Genomic DNA, 25,344 nt, shown 5'->3' with positions numbered 1-25,344 from the left:
CTCTGTAGTACCTTATATGCAGGACATCACAACAAGACTGGGTTATTTTTATTAGCAACACTGTTGGCTTGAGACCTTCGGCAGACATGAATGATACATCTGGAAGTATTAGATGGCATTACTTACATGAGGTGCAAGATATTGAAAACATAATTAAAAGTGCCAAGCAACCTCAGGGCCCCGGGATCAGATGGCCTTTGTAATGCGCTACTAAAGGAGAATCCTACAAGGTGGGCTAATGTTCTTTACAGATTATTTCAGGTGATTAGTGCCTTTGGCCTCCTTCCTAAATCCTGGACAGATAGCATAACTGGCAATGTTGGATTCATGCAAAGATCTTTGCCCTTGTATTGCTATTGGAGCTTAATGTCTGGATTAGTAAAATCTTGTAATTCTTTTCAAACCAAACAGGTTTTCAAAAAAATACCTATACTTTGGATCACATTTGGTCTTTGGTCAACATAGTACAATCGGCTTGGTGTATCCATAAGCAATCAATATTTGTGTCATTTGTTGACTTTAGCTCAGCTTTTGATACAGTGAAGACATATCTCCTTTTGGGTAAAATGCAGGATCGCAATACCTCACCCCCCAGGCTTGTTAAGGACGATAATGGCCCTACATATCAACACCAGGATCAGAGTTAGACTTCTGTTATCTAAAGTGGTTATTGACCTAATTGCTACCTTTGTTGTACTTAAACAGGGCTTTATATTGGCACCTACATTATTTAATCTGTATCTTGTTGATCTGCCTATAGTCCTCTTACCTGACAAGGTATTCCCTCCTAGCTTAGATGATTCCTGCCTTCAATGGCTGGCTCTTCATTTCTTTGATAAACCGTGTTAGACTGTGGAACGGTTAAGTGGTGCGGGCTAAGTGGTCTGCCGTGGTGCCTCGTCATGGCCACGCCTCCAATAATGGATGTAGAGAAAGTACTCATGTCCTCAGTACGAAAACACAGTCTGCAAGGCACCACAGCAGACCACTTAGCCCGCACCACTTAACCACTTCAAACATTCATTTGTGAGTAATGAAAAATGCAATTCAATTTTAAGTATTTCCCTATATTTTCGTAAACTGCTTAATTCCCTTTTCTTCATTTCACATTTGTCATGGCACATGTCATGGTTTGTTGTTTCATTATATCTACATCCAGTCTTGTGACCCACTGTTTGACTGCGCTTACACTGATCTGTTTCTGTTTTTTTTCACCAGAATGGTGAAACGGCCATGCACATTGCGGCACGGCACGGTAACCTGAAGATGATCACTGCTCTGATCGAAGATGGAGGGGAGCCAACATGGCAGTCAAAGGTGAGGACATGAAAGGCGTGCCCGTTGGCAGTCATAGAGGGTCATGTGAAACGGCAGTCGTATATCGTATGATGCTGGGCTCTCTTTGGGAAAGAACTAGGACTGGAGTTTAAGCTCTGCTTCCACTAGCCCAGGTGGACATTCCAGTCTAGAATATTTATACTGGATCTAGTTGTGACATGTGGGCCTTTGGGCACTGGGCTATATGTGTCAAGCAGAAAGAAGAAATGGGAATTCATTCAAAATATCAAATGAAATCAAAAGACATCATGACAAATCAGCAGCCACTACCAAGATGCAAGTGGAATCAGCTAAGCAATGCTGTGAACACCAACATAGCAGCTACACAAGTCAGGAAAAAAATTTGAATTGTTGACCTGGAATGTCCACCAAATGGCAGATTTGAGATCATTGTAGAGCATTGTGCCTCATTCACCCACCCGCAGGATGGGCTCGCTTAGAAGACCAGCTGCCCATTCCCCCCATTGTCATGAAGAAGATATGGATCATTCTTTGGCAAGACAAAAGAAGTCTTGGGTTTTCAGCATTTATTCGGGACGCGTTACAAGTAGAGGGATACATTAATAAACAGGGCAAGGAAGGGAAACATACAGTATAGTCAGAAGAACTTCTTCTGTGGTTTGGTCTTTTCCCCAGGCATCCTTCCTTGGGACTCAATGAGCAGCAGACAACAGAATGTCTTCACCTGAACTTCCAATATAAGCAGGACAAAAAAAAAGATTATTCTCAGGGTTCTAATAAAGGCAAATCCAAAAAGAAAGCAGCAGGATGAGAACAGTCTGAAAAGCCTGGTACCCCTCACACTAATTCTTTGGGGAGAGGAGGGATTAGTCAATTACAGTTGGATGGTTGAGGTTTCCATTGCACGTCTCTCCAAATGTCCTTTAGCCAATAAGGTTGCTTGTTGCTGATGTCCTGATATGGCCAACCACTTGAAGGAAGCAAGAGGGTCACCAATCATATATGTGAAGGCCTCCCACTGGGCTTTGGCTGGTTAGAAGTGTTGGGGAGAGGTTCATCTAGCCCTGCCTTGGGGAATGCCTTGATGAAGCCCAGCTCCCTTTATAGCTACTCTTCCTGCACCTCTAACACAGCCTTGCTCCCTCGAGGCCCTCCTTTGTTCCACCTTTCACTCTAATACTACACCGTTCATACTACCTGCTTGCTGTGCCATGGGTTCCTACATCCTTCCATTCTCCACAGTGCTCCTCCAGTACTGCGGCAAACCTTAGGCTCCACCCTGCTCTGTCGTAGGCTACCCAGTTTCTCCTTCTGCACCAAGATTGGCACTACCATCCCCATCCTCCTGACGATTCTCTATCACCTCCCCCACCCTCTCTATGTATCGACACAACTCTTCTTGCTGTTGTTCTATTGCCTCTTCTCCTAGGGACGTCACTACCTCCACCTACTATCTACCGCCTCTGGTTCTCGTAGCACATCCTCGTTTTGTCTCTCCACCTGGTCATCTGCGCTCGGGCATCTGCGCTCGTTATATGAAGTGGCCTGCTCTACTCTCACCTTTAAGGTAGAAGTTTGTTTTTAGGCATTTTTTAAACTCACTTTGACCTTGATGGTGTTTGATAAATGAGTTATGTTATGTTATGTTATGTTATGCTATGTTAAAGGTTCTTGCGTGGTCTCTTGGTGCTCTAGCGGATCTGCAATGGGAGGGGCTAGAGGATTGTTAGTAGAGTTGAGAGGGAAAAGAGCAAGAGAGCTTTGATGTGCTGTTGGCAGCTCTAGTTTGGAGAAACCGGTCACTGAGCGTTGGTGTATTTTCGGTTGGTAGCCGTCAGGTGGTGGTGAGCAATGATTGTGCATGGTTTGGTTTAATGTTGGGTGCTGTGAAGAGCGTGCGGTTTGTGATGTGGTAGTGGTATGGTTGTGTTTAGTTCAGAGTTTGGGGGTGAGTATGCAGACTCGTGAGTTTTTAGTATGGTTAGTTAGAAGCAATACATTTCCAAACCCCAACCCTCCCTCTAAGTGTGGTACCTTTTCTACCCCCAACATTCCAACTATGTGTAGCACATTTCCTACCCCGAACACTCCATCTAAGTCTGGTACATTTCCTACCCCCAACAAACCATTAGCATGCCCCAATATTCCAACCACACTGATGTCGGTCTTCACCAAATTGATGAACCCCAATGAGGTTGAAATGCATATGTGGTTGTCTGCTGCCTCCTTGAGAGTTTTTGTTGTTGTTGTTGGTTCATAAATACATGATTTAAACACCCCATAACATAAAGATACTTTTCTCACATGGAGCAAAAGTATATACTTATCCAATTTGCATTCCTGCAATGCATTGCTCAGTGATTCAGAACTGGATGTACTTGCCGGGAACAGCTACTGGGTGGCGCTGTGGCACGTGCGCGTGCTAGCTGTAATGCCCTAATCTGCTTACATTTCAGTTACAAGAGATATTTTTCATATGTTTTTAAAACCACCATAACTTTGATAGGTTTTGGTAAAGATACCCAAATGCACCATTCTCAAGGGTGTGAAACTGCACCACACTTATGATTCCCAGTGAAAGAGAAATTTATTTATGGCTGTTTCCATACCTGAGAGCTGCCTGTCTTGGGTTGATGAAGGTATGGAAAAATAGTGCTTCCCTATAAGGAAAATACACTTTTTCTCGCATGGAGCAAGAATTTATGATGGTATTACCCAAACTGACCTTTCGTCCTAATTGACCTAATAATAGTGGTCCTAATTGACCTTCTGCACATAGGGACTATAGCATAATTATTTGGTTGCAGTCAGTTGCATTATATCTGGAATAGTTGTGCCTAGCGGTCGAAGCATGTGTTATATGTAAGGAAGCCACAGAGAAAGGCCTTAACCCTCTGGTTTCCCTACTACTCCCAGAACTAAATCCTAAGAAGAACAACACCCCTTTTGACCTTGAAGAAGATCCCAGGGGTCGAAACACGTGTTGGCTGTCATTTTGTGGATTTAATCTGTTTATTTGAACACTAATTTGGGTTAATTAAATTAGACAATATTGAGAATTTGAACGTGTTGAACTAATTGATTCGAAAGGTGGAATTCATTATTGGTTACTTATAGTGATGCCAAGAATAAATCTTAGAATGTTTTTAAATTGTACACCTGCATCTACAACAGTTGGACACAAATATTTATGGTTATGGCCTTCCCTCAGCACGTCTCCCCTCCCACCACAGGTTGAAGCCTATCATGTGTGTGTCTTCTCTGGATCCATCAATGCATGAAAGAGGTTAGGAACATGTGAGGCAAAATAAGGATGGTTCACTTTTAGTGAGGAAATGAATCCAACAGGGAACGCGTATCTTCCAAAGGCAGTATAGTGAAACAGATCGATTAAAACATGAGAAGTGCATCTGGGTTATTCTCCAAAGTGGAATGTCAGATGCACTGAAAGCAACGCGCTATTTATGTATTTATTTATTTTGACACTTGTATAGCGCACTGAACCTGGAGGCATCTAGGCACTTTTTTGCTTAAAATGGATGGTACAAGAGTTGCTTACATAGTAGGTTACACACCTTGGTTACAGTGGTTGCATCGTGCATTAGGTTACGGTAGTTATACATTACATCAGGTTACTATGGGCAGGAGAAGGACTGTCTGGAATACATACAGGCTATGGGCCTCATTACGACCCTGGCGGTAAGTTACCGCCAGGGCCGTGACTTTACCGCCATGGTGCTAACTACGTTAACGCCATGGCGGTAAGGGGATTTACCGCCCCATTCCGACCTTGGCGGGGCGGTAAATCCCCAATCCCCATTTACCCTTCCCCATTCCCATTTTTGCCCCATAGGGCATAATGGGAGTGGGGAAGGCGTTAATTACGCCACCGTAAATTACGGTGGCGTAATTAACACCAAGTTCCCTTACCGCCATGGTTTTTTACACCCGCTAAAAGCAGGTGTAAAAACCGCCATGGCGGAAAGGGAACTCGTAATTGGCGGTAAGGGGTCGGCGCAGCTAACGCTGGCGCTAACCCCTTACCGCCAGGGTCGTAATGAGGCCCATATGAGTTTAAAATTCAGAAGGTGCCCAACCTGATGAAACACATCAGGTATTAGTAGCAGGGATAAAGTACAGCAGCTCTAGGCGCCATGGGAGGATGCTAAGGCTGGCCTGCAGCGGGGCCCATCAAAAATGAATTCTCACTACAAAGCAGCGCCTGCCTGTCTACAGCGCAAAACACTGCCGTGTTCTGTACACTGTTCAAAACGGCCCTGTCCCAGTCCCAATCCCATCCCCTCCCCTCCCTTCCCATCCGCCACCGCGCTCGGAGCTACACAGTGAACAGGTTGCCCATTACAAACACCACTAAAAAACAAGAAAAATGCATTACTTTAAATGTACAAAAACGTTGATGCATTTTGCATTTTTCAAAATCCATTCCGATGCTATTATGGTTCTGAATACTACATTTATCTGCACATGCCTGAATTGTATTGGGCAGTGTCACACATCGTCAGGGTGCTTTAATTTTTACATGTGCACCATAACTTCAACGCGGCTGAAACAATAACGGCAATTGTGTTGGGATCACAGATTTCAACCTTTTAACGCTCTAGCCGCTAGATGGCACCATTGTGCACCAAAAGAAACGAAATACCTCTCCGCCCCGCCTCTCCCGCCCCAACCCTTCTCAATACGTTTACAGTAACTAGAAGGTTGAAGTCACATCCTACTGTTGAGACCTTAAAATACAGCAAATATTGCACGTTAGGAGGAAAGCTCGCGGTTGTCATTTAGATGTTTTTTAAACGCTATCGTTTATTATATGAACCAATAATTTGTGAAGTATATTTTTAAACATTTGTTTAACAACGATAAAGATTTTAAAGCACGTACACTTTTTTCATAATGAAAGGAGGTTATTTCTTTACAACCCGAGGGAATGGCTTGGAATTAACTTTTCTTTCCATGTATTAGGCCTTTGAAAAGACTGCTTCCCGTAGCTATTGTTGGGGGTTACTGGCGCCCCCAACGCTGTCCGCAAGCCCCGGATCCCCAAGGACTCAGCCACACACATCCTTGTGGTTCGGGCTTCCCGGTCGCTCTGCCCGGCCGGGAAACGCCCCGTTTATTTATGCTGCACGTGGCGGCGTGCAATGTCATGCCGCCGCGTGCGCGCGCCGTCATTGGGCAGCGCCACACGCCTCCTTTTTCGGGAGGACAAACAACAAACATTGAAAAACTATACACTGCAAATCAAAACACTATATGTCTATAACAATTCACATGTCCCGTTCTGAAAACCCCTTTATTAACATCCACCTGTGTCCCCTTACTTAACCGTTCCCATTGCCAGGATGATCAGACGCCTGTCCCAGAACGTAGTCGCTGAGGTGAGGAGGTTTCCCTCGCCCAGTCATCTGGGGGTACCTCGTACTCACCTCCGGCACGGGTGTTCGGTCCATAGGCATTCCCCGGGCCGGGGACTCGGGCAGACATGGTGATTCGCCTTCGTCCTCAGGGACGACCTCCAAGTCCGGATCAGGGGGTGGATCAGTCCTGGGATCTCTCAACTTCTTAAAGAAACTTACGTTGCGAGTTACCTCCGACCGGCCATCCGATGCAGTCACTATGGATCCCTTGACCGCAACAACGTCCAACGGCTCCGGCACGTAGGGTAGAGAGAGCTTCCCATGGGGATGTCTATTTCGAATGAGGACCTCCTCACCCGGCTCCAGCCGCTGTGGGCGAAGCCCCCTCCGAAGGTTCTCCCGTTCAATCCTTATTCGCCGGTCAGCCTCGACCTGTTGATTGTCAATCACCCCCGGTTCTTTCTCTCCAACCTCAGGTAACAGCCCCCGAGGACACCGCTTGAACAACGCCTCTGCCGGGGCCACTCCAGTGGATGCATGCGGCGTGGTACGGTACAACCTCAAGAACTGATAGAGGGCTCTTTGGAGGGACTGTCCTTGGCCCTGGGTGATCCGAAATGTCTTGTTTAAGGTTCTTATCATCCATTCTGCTTCACTATTTGCCCTTGGCCAGAGAGGCGAGATCTTCCTGTGCACCACCCCATAGCTCTCCATCAGTTCCACGAACCGTTCACTCTAGAACGGCGCCCGTTGTCTGAGCACACCGTATGTGGGAAACCATGGGCCACAAACACCTTTTCCACGGCCACCACGACATGCTCAAACGCCACTGACTCTACGAACTCCACCTTGGGGTACCCCGAGTATTCGTCAACCAGCACGAGGAAGTGGGTGCCCATCGTGGTGGAGCAAAGTCTGCATGAACGACTTCCCAAGGATGCATCCCTCGAGGCATCGCCTCTATGACAGGTTCACGCTGCAGGAGTGACGCCGCCTGACACCAAACACAGGCTGCCACGAAATCGTCCACCTTCCACTCCAATTCCAGGAACCACACTTTCATCCTTAAGCGTGCTTTGGTCTTGGCAGCGCCCTAGTGACCACGGTGTGCAAGGGCAATCACATCCCCCACCTTTGAATGGGTTCACCACAATTCCCCGGAGTAGGACGCCGGATGTTGAGAACGATAGCTCCTCCCTGACCTTCCATAACTGTTCCAGTCCAGTTCTGGCCTCCTGGGTGCACCCGGCTAGGGCCTCCAGCACCGACTTCCAGGATCCCTGCTGCATGGATTGCCTTAGTATCCTGAAACACTCGTCATCTGCTGCAGCTGTCTCATTTTCCTTTAAATGCATGGCCTTCGGGGTGGCCGCCTCCACCACCACCCGGACATGCTCTTCGGCCTCCTCCACACAGGTGTCATAGTCCTCCACCCCAGGTGCCCCCGGGTGTCTAGAGACACCAGGGTGACTCCATATTCCAAGAGGGCGAGCATCCATCTCTCAATTCATGCTGGCGGCTTGGAGGATGACCCCGCCAGGATGGGAATCAACGGTTTGTGGTCCGTCACCACCGTCATCGGGCATCCAAGAACGTAGAGCCGGAAGTGCCTGCAGCCCCAGAGTACCGCCAGCGCCTCGCGCTCAATTTGCGAGTATCATTGCTCCGCCTCCGATAGCGCCTTGCTGGCGTAGGCCACCGGGCGGACACCCCATCATGGTTGATCTGTGTCAGCATGGCGCCCAAGCCAAGCTGACTGGTGTCAACAATGATCTCCGATGGTAACACAGGATCAAAGAAGGCCATGGTGTCCTCTGCTGCCAGGGCGCCCCTGATGTCGTCAAAGGCCGCTTGTTCAAGAGGGCCCCAGTTCCAGATGGTGTCTTTTCTTGTCAGCGCCCTGAGCGGTTCCGACCTGGAGGCAAGATTCTGGATGAATCGTCCACAGTAAGTAACCATGCCCAGAAAACGCCGCACATCTGACACGGATTCTGGAAGCTACGCCTTTCTGATATCCTGGACCTTCTTAGGATCAGGTGACACCCCCCCTCCTTAAACACTTCTCCTTGTGGAGGCTGAGGCCCAGGGACTGCAGTCTCTCAAATGTCTTTGCCAGGCGTCTCAGGTGGTCTGCCTCCGTTCTGGCAAACACCAGGATGTCATTGCTGATATTCAGGACGCCCTCCAGGTCTGCTAGGGCGCCCCTGATGATGTTTTGAAACACCTCTGCTGCCGAGGACACCCCGAAACTCAGTCTCTTGTAACGGTACAGACCTCGGTGGGTTGTAAAGGTAGAAATATACCTCGACTCAGGGTGGAGGACGACCTGGTGATAACCCGTTCGGAGGTCCAACTTCGAGAAGAAGCGAGCACCTTGTACCTTCGGCAATGATGTTGTCTATCGTCGGGGTGAGGTGTCTTTCTCTTTTGATTGCTTTGTTCGGCAACCTCGTGTCCACACAGTTCCGGACGGCATCAGGTTGTTTGGGTTTTCGTGCCACCACGATTGGGGATACCCAGGGAGTCGGACCTTCCACCTTCTCTATGATGTCGAGATCGACCAAGTTGTCCAGCTCCTTGTCGACATGTTCACGAAGGTGAAACGGTACCCTGCGATGTTTCAGGGCGATGGGCTGCACAGATTCGTCAATGTGCAACCTCACTGGATCGCCAGCCATCTGTCCAATCCCTTTGAATAGTGCGGCATATTTCTCCAGCAAGTCATTGATGTCTTCTAGATAGACGGAGTACGCAAAGCTGACAATGCCAAGGGCCTCTGCCACTGCACAGCTCAGCAAGGTATTGTTGCTCACTGGTGTCACATAGAACCGTGCAGTGATTTGGGATCCATCATGTGCCACCTTCGCCACAAAGACGCCGTCTAATTGGATAGGGTCTACGCCACCAAACGCGAAGATGCGGGCCTTGGGTGCGACCAATTTGGGAGGCCGGTTCATGGCGTCATAGTGTCCATGGGCCATCACATTGACAGACGCCCCCGTGTCTACCAGGACCGGAACTGGAGAATGGTTTACATCCACCACACATCTTGGATGTCTCCTGTTCTTTCCTTTCAGGACCTTCACACTTGAGACAAAGAAAATGTTCTCTTCCTCATCTTCGTCAGCCTCCTCTGCCTGGACATCATATTCGCCCTGGTCCACTTGAGCGACGTTGGGCGGTCGACCCTGGCAAATGAATATGGGCCGGGCGGGCCTCGCGGCACCAGCACAGGCATCGCCGCCTTGCACACTCTTGAGAAATGGTCTGGTAGCCCACAACGTCCACAAGTCTTTCAGGCCGCAGGTCATTCCGTTGGGTGGGGCAGGTCGTAGCCACACTTCTGGCAAGACTCACCTGCCCTTCCAGCTCTGTCTCGGGGGCCACCGCCAGGTCTTCTGGTGCCCCTGCCACCATGCCACATCGCACACACCTCCTCGGTTTTGATGGAGCGCGACCCAGCCTCCATTCTCGCTGCCCTCGCCTCAGACACCTCATGGCACCTCCCCAGTTCGAGGATGCGTGGGAGTGTGATTCCAGGCTCCTTTAGCACTTTTTGCCTGAGCTTTCCTGAAGAACATGCCTGTATGAGCATGGTCCTGATCATATCTTCTGCATCACCCCACGCGCAAGCCAATGACAGGCGCCTCAGGCGTCCATAGAAAGTGTCCAGAGTCTCGTCCTCTTTCTGTTTGGCGGACAGCATCACAAAGCGCTCATAGTCTGCATTGGCTAGAGGTAGAAAGTGAGCTTGAAGGGCGGCCTTCGCCTGACCGTAGGACCCATCCCCCGGCGGAAGTGATTAAAAAATTTCCTGAACTGATGGCCCTGCTGAATATAACATGGTCGCCAGTCTGGAGTCATCATCAGCCACTTGAGCGTCTCGAAAGTACATGTCCAGGCGGTCGACCCACCTCTTCCATTCAAGCTGGAAGGTGGGCCCGAAACATGAAACTCCGGGATTGGCTGCAGGGCCGCCTGTGTACGAGGCTGGGCCATAGCTGGAGGAATCTGTTGGACAACGGGTACCACCGCTGGCTGCACAGAAGGCAGCGGACCTGGAGGACCTGCCTGCCCACCTAGAGGCTGCTGCACCTGCAGTCCTGCTGCTGCTGCCGCTGCTCGTGCAGCGTCTTGATCCTCAGTGTCACTCATGAGTTTGAGCGCACAGACACCCCCAGTGTGGGAGATGGGGGCCGCAACTCAGACTCAAACCCCCTCCAGAGAGGAAAAACAGTCACTGCAACACACCTCTGTGATGATGAAAAACAGTAGGGCCACCAGCAGCCACACTGAAAAGTCACTGTAACACACCTCTGTGATGATGGAGAGGATGAAGATGGTTCCAGCCTGATGAAGAAATATTAAAGTCACTGCAGCACACCTCTGTGATGATGAAGAGGATGAAGAAGGCTCCAGCCCTCGACTGTTCCAAAAATTGAGGCAAGAAGAATAATGGGCTATGCAGGCCCAGCCATGTTAGCCCTCCTCCTTGCTTGCACTCGACATAGGAGACCCAAGAAAATGAAAAAATCACAAATTGGGCACATGTGTATGACAGAAGTTCCAAAAATTAGGTCTGGATTCACTTCAGAGCTCAAACCGGAGCTTTGTGAAGTTCCACAGCCTGATAGACAAAATGGCCGCCAGCCGCGTGGGTGACGCACTACCCGCGGCCTGAAACGAATTCTTAATCCGACCTCGTTTCGGTGAAAAAAGATTTTATATGAATAATCACCGCCGGGCCCAGGCATCGTCTCCCCCACTCGTCGCCACTGTTGGGGGTTACTGGCGCCCCCCGCAGCACTGTCCGCAAGCCCCAGATCCCCAAGGACTCAGCTTCACACGTCCTTGCGATTCGGGCTTCCCGGTCGCTCTGCCCGGCCGGGAAACACCCCGTTTATTTATGCTGCACGCGGCGGCGTGCAAGGTCACGCCGCCACGTGCGTGCCCCGTCATCGGGCAGCGCCACAGCTATTCAAAATATAAATGGAACCCGCAATGACAACATATGACCCATCACTACCTTCTACAACTCAATGCAGGCTCCCCAGTTAATAAAGGCCGGGTGTACTCGATGTTTACGGGGATATTATGACCCTGTCCTGGGCATTCATTTAAAATTGCATTCTGGGAGTTGTAGTCCTGGGTCACTACAATTGAGTGCAATGTATGTAAGTCTAAAGTGAAAGCACAGGCCTGTGGTGAAGTAACGTGTTCCTGGTGACATGGAGTCATCTGGTAGTATTAATACTAACACTCTGTGGCATAACTACAAGGGTTTTCAGCCATTTATAAAAAACAAAACAATGCCCATGCCCCACAAGTCATATGGCAATTAATTCACTGTAGTGTTCCAAGTACTTAAAACACCACCCTGTATTTTTCAATAAAATGTGAGCGTCACTTATGTTTCAGTCTGAACAAATCTAATGGTATTCTGAAATTAGGACCATGGTCTGATAATATACAACGCACTGGGGGTTGCAAATTGTGGCTGTTACATTTCTTTTTTTTTTTTGCTACAGTGATACCAAATTGCTTCAGGTGGTGTTAAATTGCTCCAGCTGTAATGGGTGATTTTTTTAAAAACCTTTTTTAAATGTGAAGACGATGTATGACTATGCCGACTATATATCCAAACAGAAGAAGTATGCATAAGCACAGCACATTCAACGTGGAGCACCACCTTGTAATTGGTTAATTATAACACGCTTAATACCCAGAGGTTTCTAAGTGTGGACCTGGGGATCAAACCTGTGTTGCTCTGTGTCGTCTTGCTTCCAAGGCGAGCACGTTGCCCCAGAGCTATCCTCCCAGCACAATCCTGCCATGTGCATCACTGGAGGAACTTAGCAGAGAAATGCATATGAAAACAACAGTAACGGTTTTGATAGCCATAAGACAAGAATGTCAAGCTTTTATTAATGGCCCGCCTCATGCAGTCTCCTTCATTTGAATACAGAAGATAAAAAAATATATATGTGCGTGTTAGCGGCAAGTGCGGACAAGTGCTTGAGCAGTCTCGCAGTCATACTGGGATTGCTGGAGTTGGATGGCTTTGGGCTGCCGGATCAGTTTCCACTTAAGTTCCTGCTGCCTACGTCAACATAGGTGCAGCGTGAGGTGCAAGCGTGTTAGCGGCAAGGGCAGACAAGTGCTTGAGCAGTCTTGCAGTCATACTGTGACTGTTGGAGTTGGATGGCTTTGGGCTTCCAGATAAATTTCCACTTGCCTGCCTGCCACCTACGTCACCAGAGGGCCAGCGCGAAGTGCACGCATGTTAGCGGCAAGTGCGGACCAGTTCTTGAGCAGTCTTGCAGTCGTACTATCATTGATGGAGTTGGATGGCTTTTGGGGATGCCGGATCATTTTTCCACTTGCCTCCCTGCCTACCGCCTACATAACCACAGGACCCGCACAAAGTGCACGCGTGTTAGTGGCAAGTGCGGACCAGTGCATGAGCAGTGTTGCAGTCATGCTGTGATTGCTGGAGTTGGGTGGCTTTGGGCTGCCGGATTGTTTTTCCACTTGCCTGCCGCCTGCATCACCAGAGGGCTCGCACAAAGTGTGCTTGAGCAGTCTCTCAGTCTGTGGGTCCCAAAGAGCCACTGAGACTGCCATTGTGAGATCTTTGTGCGCTACCTACGGAGAGAGGTGCCTGTTAAACATCCGTCAGTCAGCTCCTGAGTGGTTCACTGACAGCTCATCCATAACGGGCAGACTAACAATGACTTCTTCTGTGAGAACCCTCCAGTTTTCCGTGACATGAACAATTTGACGACCAAGAAAATGGCCACCGGGAAAGGGAAAACAGAGTCCGTTTTCACTTTGCATGGCGGCCATCGGGAGTGGACGTGCTGGGAACACTTTCGTTCCCAGCGCGTCCGCTCCCAAAAAAAAGACAAGAAGGTAAGTGAGGAGAAAAATAAAAAACACTTTCCTGCGTCCCGGCGGGGGGCGATGGAAGCCTCCAGCCATGTGCAGACTCTGAGCGGGTATGGCTCCGCTCCAAGTCCCCGGCGGGAGCGAAAGCAGCTTCTCAGCCATGGAGGTTCGGAGCTGGGATAGCCCCGCTTCGAGCCTCCACATTGGTTGAGGGGCTGCCACGCCCCCCACCAGGAACAGTTGCCTTCAAATCCCAGCCAAGGGATTCCCGGACGGGTAATCCCTCAGTGAGGGCCAATCAGGATGGCTCTCTCATTCTGATTGCGCCCTTACCGGGTACTAAATCCAAGTATATCCTGCAAGTCCTCCATTTTTTTTATAGAATATCTTGCCTATGATCCTTCTACCAAATCATACGGAAACACCTAGAAATAATCCCCTTCCAGTCAAAGAAATGTATGCTTCAGTAAAATGGTTGGACCGGAACCACTACTCTAGGCTGAAACCATAGTTGGTGCAAGTACTAGCAGAACTAGGCTGTTGCCTAGAGCACCAGCCTGCAGGGGTCACCATATGTGGGTTTTTGCACTCTGGTGTCATAATTAATAAGGGGAGGACATGCAAGACAAATAGAACTGAAACAGGTTCAGAATACCCTCCTGTAAATATGAGGTGCCATCCTGCAACAATTGAGTTCAGAAGTGTGAGTGTCTCAGCCTCACTCTATGCACAATTGGCAGCAGGGCAATATCCTGGTGCCATCTGTTTTATTGGCTGCAAAGTGACTGGCTCTTGGGATTGAGAGTCTGAGATTACAAAAGATGAAAATGCAGAGGCCTGGGAAAATGAGCTGTGGCAAAACATTACAGTCATTTCTTCACCCCGCCGAAGTCTGGGGTACTTTTTCCTAGACCTACAGGATGCATCCTGTGCATGGCCTTGTGAGGAATTGCCATCTGCCAAGGATGTAGAAGCCACGGCTTTTTTAAATTTTTATCAAGTAATACAATTATGTGGGGAATTCCATCTCTGAAAGGGAAATCTGATGAACATATACCCCTTTTATAAAGCACCATATCAAAATCATAGTGTGTCTGTGCCCTGTGGCATCAGTATCCAGATCTACACCCAGTGCTCGCTCTACCAGTGGCGGCACAGAGCTGGTTCAGAGATCATTGGACGGGGGCAGTGGCAGGCAAGTCCCTGCAGAGGAGGGGCTGCATTTAAGACATGCACACTTTACTAAAACTCTATACATATGTGTCTACCCTCCATCTTTAAATAGAAGCCACACCTGAGTTATGGCATGGTGGATGGTATTCTCATAATTATTACAGCTACAGTAATTTGACATCACACATGTGTCGGCCCTGTGGACCCAGCTCAAGTGTGAAGGGATTATGCTGGACCTAGCCACTACTAGCAGGAAGGTATCCTTGAGGGATTGCCTCTCTTATGTTCCTTTGTTAGGGCAGGTAACCCTTCCCCAGAGAGACTGCTGCCCAACAGGAAGTTGGCTTGGGCATAGGAAGCAAAGGGCCCACCCATTCCCAAATGCTTGGCCTCACGCCAGGATACTGCTTATCTAAACGCATATGATTCTATTGAGAAGCAAAGGGGGCGGAGTTAGTGTAGACAGAGGGAGCTCTTTACAGCTGTAGGAAGGGTCCACCATCTTGTTTCTCTTTTCCTCTATCGTTCCTTCATGTCCGCTCCACTTCCTGTAGCAAAATCACTTTGGGTGTGATATCAGACAGCAAAGTCCACTTGTTCCAAGAATGGGTATTCAACCCCTAATGCAGGCTATGTTTAGCCCAATCACCTGAGGGCTTTTGCCTTTAAAAATAGGGGTTTCCTGCCACTTCTTTGAATCATCTCTGGACTTCTGGACTTCAAACATTCAAGAAGATTTTGTTGGATCCTGCTGGAGGAGCAGTCCTTTCCAAAGTTCTCCAAGTGTGAGGTGAAAGTAGGTGTTCCAAGGCATAGGCAACAGTTGTCCCTTACCATCTCCAGTGTGACTATTGGGGGTGAACTGCTGCTGGAACAAGACGTGTATCTCTTCCAGTCCCACTGCTGCCCAAGACCTCACTGTGCTGAAGGACCCCTGGAAAGTGTGTGCCAGCCTCCCCCATGTTTGGAAGCCTGAGAACAGGACTCATCTTGTCACTGGAGCTTCCTGCAATTTCGCTGTCGTACCACTGTGAGCCATGATTCAAGTCTGTATGACCAGTTTGAACCAACAGTACCCTCCAGCGCTGCCTTTAGCACTCATCTTGTTTCGAACAACAATCGGCCGTTGGAACAAGTTTGCCACTGCACAAGTTGAAGCACGCCGTTGCCTGAGCTTCACCAGAGAAATGGATCTACATCTGCATATTCATCTGCATTACCGATCAAATCGACGACTGAACCGCTGCTGGTGTTCTTTCTGGATCGCATCTTTCAAGCTGCATCGAACTGCCTCGCCTGTGCATCGTATCATCATCTGGTCGACCTTCAAACCTCAATCATCAATACAAACCTGGTGGCCTCCACGGTCCGCACCACTCGAGCCAATTTGAAGTGCAGCCGCCTTCTAGTTCGATGGGTGGGTGTTGGATTCCTTCTAGTCCGACCCTGCTTTGACACCTGCCTACCACTGGAAGTCTGTGAGTGCCGCATCTCAAACTGACTGGAATTACTGAACGCGCTGAGAAGTCTGGTTCTCCATTGACAAACCGCAGAGACATGGCAAAAGGTACTATTGGTTGATAACTACACCCCAGGTCCATTTAGAGCTCTAGAGACCGGCTATGTCACATTCATTTGTTTTTGCAACCTCAGAACATATCCTTTGGAACATTGTTGTTTTTATTGCCTTTTTTCCCTTTGTCTCATTACCCAGAGTGCCACATCTTGTCATCATGCATATTCTGTGTTCTTTCTACAGGGATTGGTTTGTAGTGCTCTCTATCTAGTTATTACTACACATGGTGTGTTTGGTTAAAGAATATATGTTTACAGAAGATTGATTCGACATTCCTTTATTTTGCACTGCTATACTTTGCTGTTTGGGTTGCTGCTGAACCACATACTCACCCCTCTGGAGAGCATAGCCTTCCCTTGTGCCACTTTACCAGGCAAGGCGATGGAGGTATATCTCTCAACTGTGCATGTTTTACCTTTATGAATGTCTTGGCTCTTGGTTTGTACAAGTGTGAGGGCTGCATAGACGCTCCTGGTACTCCAGCAGGACAGATGTCACTTTGTCACAGGCCCAACCAATAAACACACCAGACGTTACAGGGGGTCATGAGGTGCAACAACTGTGATGGGACAATGTCTTTGTTGTGCGCTCCCCGAACGAGAACAAGGCAGCTGTGCTTATAGCAAGTTTGTTATCACACTGGTCATTAGTGAGAATAAATGGATGGGTATATTTGCAAACAAGCCCTGCTGGACTTCAATATTGAGCACACTGGCTGCCTACGTTATTGCCATGCTTTGAAATAAATAGCTGGGTAAATGAATGCAAAGGTGTTAACATTACTTTCCCTGACTTGGAAAGTTAGAAAGAAAAAAGCTGCACAATTACTGAGCAAATTGTATATATACATTGAAACACGTGTAGGCGCTATATAAATACACTATCATATCATATCATGGGGCCTGCATGCAAAATAATGGAGCTGCATTCCCGTGCAAACGTTCCAACCAATGCTGTACAACAATACTAAGGTTTGCTCTCTATGATCATCCAGAAAAGGTCAAACATCAAAGACAAGCACGTTGGGTGAGGGTATGTGCATATCAAAGCTAAGTGCATAGCTCTGAACTTCTCATTGTTACACTGAGGGATGCCGGATATGCTCCAACATCAACCTTTCAATAAAATGCATTGGAGTAAACAAGCACCCTGGAGAGTCATTTCCAGACACAGGCCATTCTTTGCTTAAAAATGAGGGGCGAGCCCACCAAATTAGGTCACTGAAAATCAGCCCCATTCTAACCACTAGATGAGGTAGCTGCTGGGAGAAGGGGCCCTGACCAGGAGAGGCTGCTGTGGTCTGCCTTGCAGCGCACTTGCACTGGAAATAAGCATTTGTCATCCTGCCAGGCCAACCCACCCTGAGACCCCTGGACTGTGTCCTAATCCAGAACTGCCTACTTCTGGGTAGAGTAGAGGTCGTCTCATGGGGCTGGCCATCAGCCTTGAAAACCTGCAACCTCTTTCAGCATGTGAGTAGGCTAATAAGAGAGAGAGAGAGTAAATATTGCACCCCCCGTGCCCCCACTGCTCATGCCTGCTCCCACCTTCCTCTCTCCTCAAACCACTGACCTCCTATATGAGGAGGGCCAACTGCCAGGAATTGCTGGCCACACCTAGGAGACTGCCAGAACATGCTGCTTCAGTGTGCATGCTTGCACTTTGCAACCCTGAACCCTCCAACTAGTACATGATATGATATGATATGTTTTTTTATAATGCGCTTAATACCCAGAGGGTTCTAAGCGCGGACCCGGGGATCGAACGTGTGTTGCTCCGTGTTGTCTTGCTTCCAAGGCGAGCGCGTTGCCCCTGAGCTATCCTCCCGAGACATGTTCATAAGTCCGAGGTTCTTGGGGCAGTGGGCATGTGGGAGCAGAGTGCTGGGCAAACACAGAAGCTGTGGTTGTTCTGTGCAGAGAAAATGTTCAATGCCCCTTTCCATGCCCTGCCAGTTCTGTCAGTGAGAAAAGCTTACAGTGGCCCTCAACATGTTCTGACAATTCTATCTGTGATGGAAGCCTCCAATGGCCATGCCCATGCAGTTCAAGTACCCAGTCTGGTCCTACCCATGCGGCACATGTTTATGAGGGAAACCTTCACTCACCTGCCCATGCTGAACCTTTACTCATTATTGAGGGAAGCTTGCCCTCACCTTGGCCATGCATAACCGTACCTGTGAGTAAGAAGCTTGCCCTCACCTTGCTCATGCATAACCGTACCTGTGAGTAAGAAGCTTGCCCTCACCTTGGCCATGCATAACCGTACCTGTGAGTAAGAAGCTTGCCCTCACCTTGGCCATGCATAACCGTACCTGTGAGTAAGAAGCTTGCCCTCACCTTGGCCATGCATAACCGTACCTGTGAGTAAGAAGCTTGCCCTCACCTTGGCCATGCATAACCGTACCTGTGAGTAAGAAGCTTGCCCTCACCTTGGCCATGCATAACCGTACCTGTGAGTAAGAAGCTTGCCCTCACCTTGGCCATGCATAACCGTACCTGTGAGTAAGAAGCTTGCCCTCACCTTGCTCATGCATAACCGTACCTGTGAGTAAGAAGCTTGCCCTCACCTTGGCCATGCATAACCGTACCTGTGAGTAAGAAGCTTGCCCTCACCTTGGCCATGCATAACCGTACCTGTGAGTAAGAAGCTTGCCCTCACCTTGGCCATGCATAACCGTACCTGTGAGTAAGAAGCTTGCCCTCACCTTGGCCATGCATAACCGTAGCTGTGAGTAGGAAGCTTGCCCTCACCTTGCTCATGCATAACCATACCTGTGAGTAAGAAGCTTGCCCTCACCTTGGCCATGCATAACCGTAGCTGTGAGTAGGAAGCTTGCCCTCACCTTGCTCATGCATAACCGTAGCTGTGAGTAGGAAGCTTGCCCTCACCTTGGCCATGCATAACCATACCTGTGAGTAAGAAGCTTGCCCTCACCTTGGCCATGCATAACCGTACCTGTGAGTAAGAAGCTTGCCCTCACCTTGGCCATGCATAACCGTAGCTGTGAGTAGGAAGCTTGCCCTCACCTTGCTCATGCATCACCATACCTGTGAGTAAGAAGCTTGCCCTCACCTTGGCCATGCATAACCGTAGCTGTGAGTAGGAAGCTTGCCCTCACCTTGCTCATGCATAACCGTAGCTGTGAGTAGGAAGCTTGCCCTCACCTTGCTCATGCATAACCGTAGCTGTGAGTAGGAAGCTTGCCCTCACCTTGCTCATGCATAACCGTAGCTGTGAGTAGGAAGCTTGCCCTCACCTTGGCCATGCATAACCGTAGCTGTGAGTAGGAAGCTTGCCCTCACCTTGGCCATGCATAACCGTAGCTGTGAGTAGGAAGCTTGCCCTCACCTTGCTCATGCATAACCGTAGCTGTGAGTAGGAAGCTTGCCCTCACCTTGGCCATGCATAACCGTACCTGTGAGTAGGAAGCTTGCCCTCACCTTGCTCATGCATAACCGTAGCTGTGAGTAGGAAGCTTGCCCTCACCTTGCTCATGCATAACCGTAGCTGTGAGTAGGAAGCTTGCCCTCACCTTGGCCATGCATAACCGTAGCTGTGAGTAGGAAGCTTGCCCTCACCTTGCTCATGCATAACCGTAGCTGTGAGTAGGAAGCTTGCCCTCACCTTGGCCATGCATAACCGTACCTGTGAGTAGGAAGCTTGCCCTCACCTTGCTCATGCATAACCGTAGCTGTGAGTAGGAAGCTTGCCCTCACCTTGCTCATGCACTGCACACTGTAATTGTCAGTGCTTGGGCGCACGGTATCATGTCCTTTCATCGCGGGATGTTTTTTCGCCGCAAATGTTTTAACGAAAACACCCATCACATTTTTTAGCGGGGTTACACAATTATATATATGGTGACTGGGTGTTCAGGGAATGCATACAAAATTATAAGGAATGCGGGCTAGGCTGGGGAACCCCCCCAAAAATGAAATTAAAAAAATTGATTGTTTTTTTGTTAAAAAATCTGCAGTAAAAAACCCAACGAAAAAAAATATCCCACGATGAAATGACATGGAACGGGGGGCACACCAATACTATCTTTGTTATAAGAAGATGTTGCACTGGCCTTGCCTGTAACGCGCCTCTACTGTTTGTGAGGGAAGCTTGTTCTGGCCTATCCATGTCTATTCCTCTTGTGACCTGTTTCAAGGGCACAGGTTTAGGATGATGCTGGGTGCGCCGCTTTTCGAGAGTTTGCTTCGTTGATTACGTTCTTCAGATTCTGATGCAGGGGCAAATATTGGCACCAAACATGTATGTGCCTTAAATAATATTTGTATATAAACAATCTATGCCTATATGCGGTGATAGAGTATTTATCTAACTCCATTCAATTCATACCTCTGCTTCTCTTGTGCTTCCTCCTATAGAGCTCAGTATTCGCCTTGCATTCCTTTGGAATTAATATAAATGCAAAGTACTATGTTTTGTTTGGTCATCTCCAATGGATTTTACTACCAAAGAGTTTTCTTAACAAAGTACATGTTTACCATGATTCAACACATTTTGTTCTTTACAACCATATATTATTTTAAAGAACTCTTAGCATCAGAGTGTCATATCAAACAACCATTCGTATTCCTTAAATGTTCCTTGAATAAGATAATTCTGTATCAAAATATATCACATTCAATCTACATAGATGGAAAATTGGCTGTGTCACACATCTCAGCCTACTCGTGTTTCACTCCTTAACCACAATCAATTGCATGGTAGTCTCAGTGAGCTTCTTCAGGGCTTTCCAATACAAGCTTGCATACAATTTAGTATCCAATAAACTCCAATATAATGTGACTAATTTGTCTATAAATCCTGTAATCGTGGGTCATGATACTACGGAAGCAGGGTCTAGGATGGCACTTGTAATGGTGGGTCCTGATACTACGGAAGCAGGGTCTAGGATGGCACTTGTAATGGTGGGTCCTGATACTACGGAAGCAGGGTCTAGGATGGCACTGGTAATGGTGGGTCCTGATACTACGGAAGCAGGGTCTAGGATGGCACTTGCAATGGTGGGTCCTGATACTACGGAAGCAGGGTCTAGGATGGCACTTGTAATGGTGGGTCCTGATACTACGGAAGCAGGGTCTAGGATGGCACTTGTAATGGTGTGTCCTGATACTATGGAAGCAGGGTCTAGGATGGCACTTGGTCTAGGATGGCACTTGCAATGGTGGGTCCTGATACTACGGAAGCAGGGTCTAGGATGGCACTTGCAATGGTGGGTCCTGATACTACGGAAGCAGGGTCTAGGATGGCACTTGCAATGGTGGGTCCTGATACTACGGAAGTAGGGTCTAGGATGGCACTTGCAATGGTGTGTCCTGATACTACGGAAGCAGGGTCTAGGATGGCACTAGCAATGGTGGGTCCTGATACTACGGAATCAGGGTCTAGGATGGCACTTGTAATGGTGGGTCCTGATACTACGGAAGCAGGGTCTAGGATGGCACTTGTAATGGTGGGTCCTGATACTACGGAAGCAGGGTCTAGGATGGCACTTGTAATGGTGGGTCCTGATACTACGGAAGCAGGGTCTAGGATGGCACATGCAATGGTGAGTCCTGATACTACAGAAGCAGGGTCTAGGATGGGAGTTGCAATGGTGTGTCCTGATACTACGGAAGCAGGGTCTAGGATGGGAGTTGCAATGGTGTGTCCTGATACTACGGAAGCAGGGTCTAGGATGGCACTTGCAATGGTGGGTCCTGATACTACGGAAGCAGGGTCTAGGATGGCACTTGCAATGGTGTGTCCTGATACTACGGAAGCAGGGTCTAGGATGGCACTTGCAATGGTGTGTCCTGATACTACGGAAGCAGGGTCTAGGATGGCACATGTAATGGTGGGTCCTGATACTACGGAAGCAGGGTCTAGGATGGCACTTGTAATGGTGGGTCCTGATACTACGGAAGCAGGGTCTAGGATGGCACTTGTAATGGTGGGTCCTGATACTACGGAAGCAGGGTCTAGGATAGCACTTGTAATGATGGGTCCTAATACTACGGAAGCAGGGTCTAGGATGGCACTTGTAATGGTGTGTCCTGATACTACGGAAGCAGGGTCTAGGATGGCACTTGTAATGGTGGGTCCTGATACTACGGAAGCAGGGTCTAGGATGGCACTTGTAATGGTGGGTCCCCTGATAGTACGGAAGCAGGGTCTAGGATGGCACTGGAATCTAATGCCATGAATTGCCTAGAAAACTAAAGTATGTTCTCTGATTGATTAACCATCCAATACATCAGAGCATGTCGGTATAGCCAGTCAATGCACATGAACTGAGCAATAGGAATCTTTTAACACCAAATCCCTATAACTAATTCCGCTAAACCAGCCCTGCCTACTGAAATCTAGGTCTCATGGCATATATTACAGTGAACTCATTTGCACCAGTGGCCCCAGCTATGCAAAGAGCAGACATATACTCTCCTTATTCCAGGGGCACAAGATTCATGCAGGATTTGAGGAGGACCTTTTAGGTCTGAGATGTTCCAAGCAATCAGGTTAAGAAATGGTTTAATGACCATAGGATGGTAAAGTCCCATTTTATATCTGGGATCAACGGGAGGAGGATTAGTCCACCGAGAGCATCTACGCAGATGATTGGTCCGCCCCCTAAAAAAACAACTTGTCCAACAATGGCTCAATGATATGGGCCTACAAGGATTAGATCCACAACTCTGACACAGAAAAATCCATAGGCTTCACCATTTACAGCAATCTGTCCTTCCAGAAACACATAGCCAAGAAGGCTCAAATACCCTGGCTCAGAATCTCTACCCTTCGAAAGATCAAACATACATCCTGCCGCCGGACTTCCGTAGTACAAGCCCTTGTGGTCTTGCACACCAATGGGGGAAATGCCCTCCTACCAGGGCTCCAAGTTACTCACTTGGCTCCCCTAAAAGCAGTCCACCCCGCTGCAGCACATCTTATTGCCAGAGCACGTAAATTTGACTGGATTACCCCCACCCTATGCAAACTACATTGGCTTGGACTCAAAGTCAGAATACTGTTCAAGACTGCATGTATCATCTACAAAGCAGTCACGAGAAGCACACCAGCCTAGCAGGTAACTAAGTGCCACATATCGGGTGGCGCACGCTCCTCGTGCAACAAATCGACCAACCAGCTTAAATCGCATCTTGTCCGCAAAGAGAACCCGCAAACAATCCTTCTCTTGTCATGCACCCACCCTTTGAGACTCGATCCATGTGTCGGCTCGAAATGTCCCCATAATTTTCCGATTGCACAAATCTCTCAAAACGTGTCTCTTTCAACAACACCTGACCAAGGACTAATTCTAAAGGACGCACACACTGATGCATGGAACTCACAGAACTGCACTACTGTTAAAGATGCCAACCCAAATGCAGCTACCCACACCCTGTACAGCGCTCCGCTGCTCTCTAGCTAGGTCGGCGCTTTAAAAAATAAAATAACAAAAATAAAAAATCGTCAGGGCTATGATTTAGAAGATTCAGTGGGGCCAATTAAGAAAGGCTTCTTTGTCAGCTGGTCTGCAGAAGAACACTCAGAATAAAAGAAACGAGAAAAACTATAAAGCAACCCAAGATTGTTTGAGAAGGTACCAGTCACAGGCATTTGGCAGCTTCCTGGTGCAGCAAGCTGCCAAGTTTTATGGAAGAAATTCCACCTGGACCATAATCTGCTGTGGATGGCAAAATTCTTAAAAAGTTCTTGCCTCTTCTCAAGTAGGTTTTGAGGGACTTCCTCCTAGATTAGTAATATACCAGAAACTATGCACACCTAAAGAATGATGGAGTATTTGACATGATTTATAGTAAACTCTAAACAACAAAGGAGATTGCAAGCATATCTGAATAATTTAAGTAAGCATTCAACTCCTAGATCGACCATCGACTCGCAGTCGAGGCCTCCTGATACTGATCCCACAGCCAGATTATATTGCATTTGGCTCTAAGAGAACATCTGCGGATAAGGCAACATTCGATCCGGAATTCCAAGCTCCAAAATAGGTGAGCCACCACCCAATCTCATCCTTTACTACTAACGATAGGGATACTAAACCTGCAAGTGACCAGGCCAGTCTCTGAAGACCCAGGAAAAACAGCAGATCTGGAAAGATCTCTTAGATAGAGGGTTGCAGGAGACCTATTATCCAAGAAAGCATCAGCAAGTATGTTGCTGATAGGTGAAAAGCTTCTCCAAAGATCATATGCCATTATCTGTGTTCATTGTTTCATCTGAATGATATAAAGCCCCTGTCTCCACAAACAAGTTTTGTAAAACACCTCATAGAGGAGGATATAACAGGAACGCATGTGAACTGTTCTTTTTTTGTAATTGTTATTTGTTATTTATAACGTGCTTAATACCCGGAGGTTTCTAAGCATGGACCTGGGGATCGAACCTGCGTTGCTCAGTGTCATCTTGCTTCCAAGATGAACGCATTGCCCCTGAGCTATCCTCACATGCCGAGGGACCTGAAGCAGACATCTGTGAGCAAGATGAATGGGGACTGTTAGATATGCATCAAAACATTCAGGTGAACCATCAAATCCCATTGTCAAAATACATCCCTAAGGAGGACAATAATCTCTATTTTTAAATACAATAGAAAATACACCTTTTGAAATCTCAGATGTATTTCTGGATGAATCTCCTTGTCCTTCTTTTTCATCACAAACAAGTTGCTGAGAGAATCCCCAGGAATGAAGAGAGGTGTGTTGTATAGCAACCTTTTGCAAAAAACAATGGACTTCTTGCAAAATAACTATATTTGACCACCAAACCTTAGTGACTAAAATTGGTGGGGTTGAAATACCAGTGACATGTTCAGAATTAAAGGAAGTCTTGGAGTCTCTGGTGAAAGAAGGACCCCCAAAACTGCAGCAGCCTTGGATGTGACTTACAGGAATCTGCACACCTTCAAAAAAAGCAAAGGTTATTACATATCTAATAACTCCTATAACTCATAACCCCTTCCAATAACAACCCCCTGCAGACTCAGCAGCAGAGTATCAGCAATGCTTA

At 47.9% G+C, this 25,344-nt stretch overlaps 1 protein-coding gene across 3 annotated transcripts in view; it reads left to right on the top strand.

The window, feature by feature from the left end:
* Positions 1–25,344, top strand: part of LOC138497955 (serine/threonine-protein phosphatase 6 regulatory ankyrin repeat subunit B-like) — a 759,106-nt gene that overhangs the window by 422,551 nt on the left and 311,211 nt on the right. For all 3 annotated transcript variants that reach the window (XM_069621713.1, XM_069621714.1, XM_069621712.1), the window contains exon 12: positions 1,219–1,317. In XM_069621713.1, the coding sequence (XP_069477814.1) occupies positions 1,219–1,317 (99 nt within the window). The remainder of the gene's footprint in view (positions 1–1,218; positions 1,318–25,344) is intronic.

The sequence above is a fragment of the Ambystoma mexicanum genome, chromosome 5q, assembly GCF_040938575.1.
Source record: "Ambystoma mexicanum isolate Mex_15411 chromosome 5q, UKY_AmexF1_1, whole genome shotgun sequence".
Lineage (NCBI taxonomy): Eukaryota > Metazoa > Chordata > Amphibia > Caudata > Ambystomatidae > Ambystoma > Ambystoma mexicanum.
The sequence above is the reverse complement of the archived record's forward strand: the minus strand, read 5'-3'. Positions and strand labels throughout refer to the sequence as shown.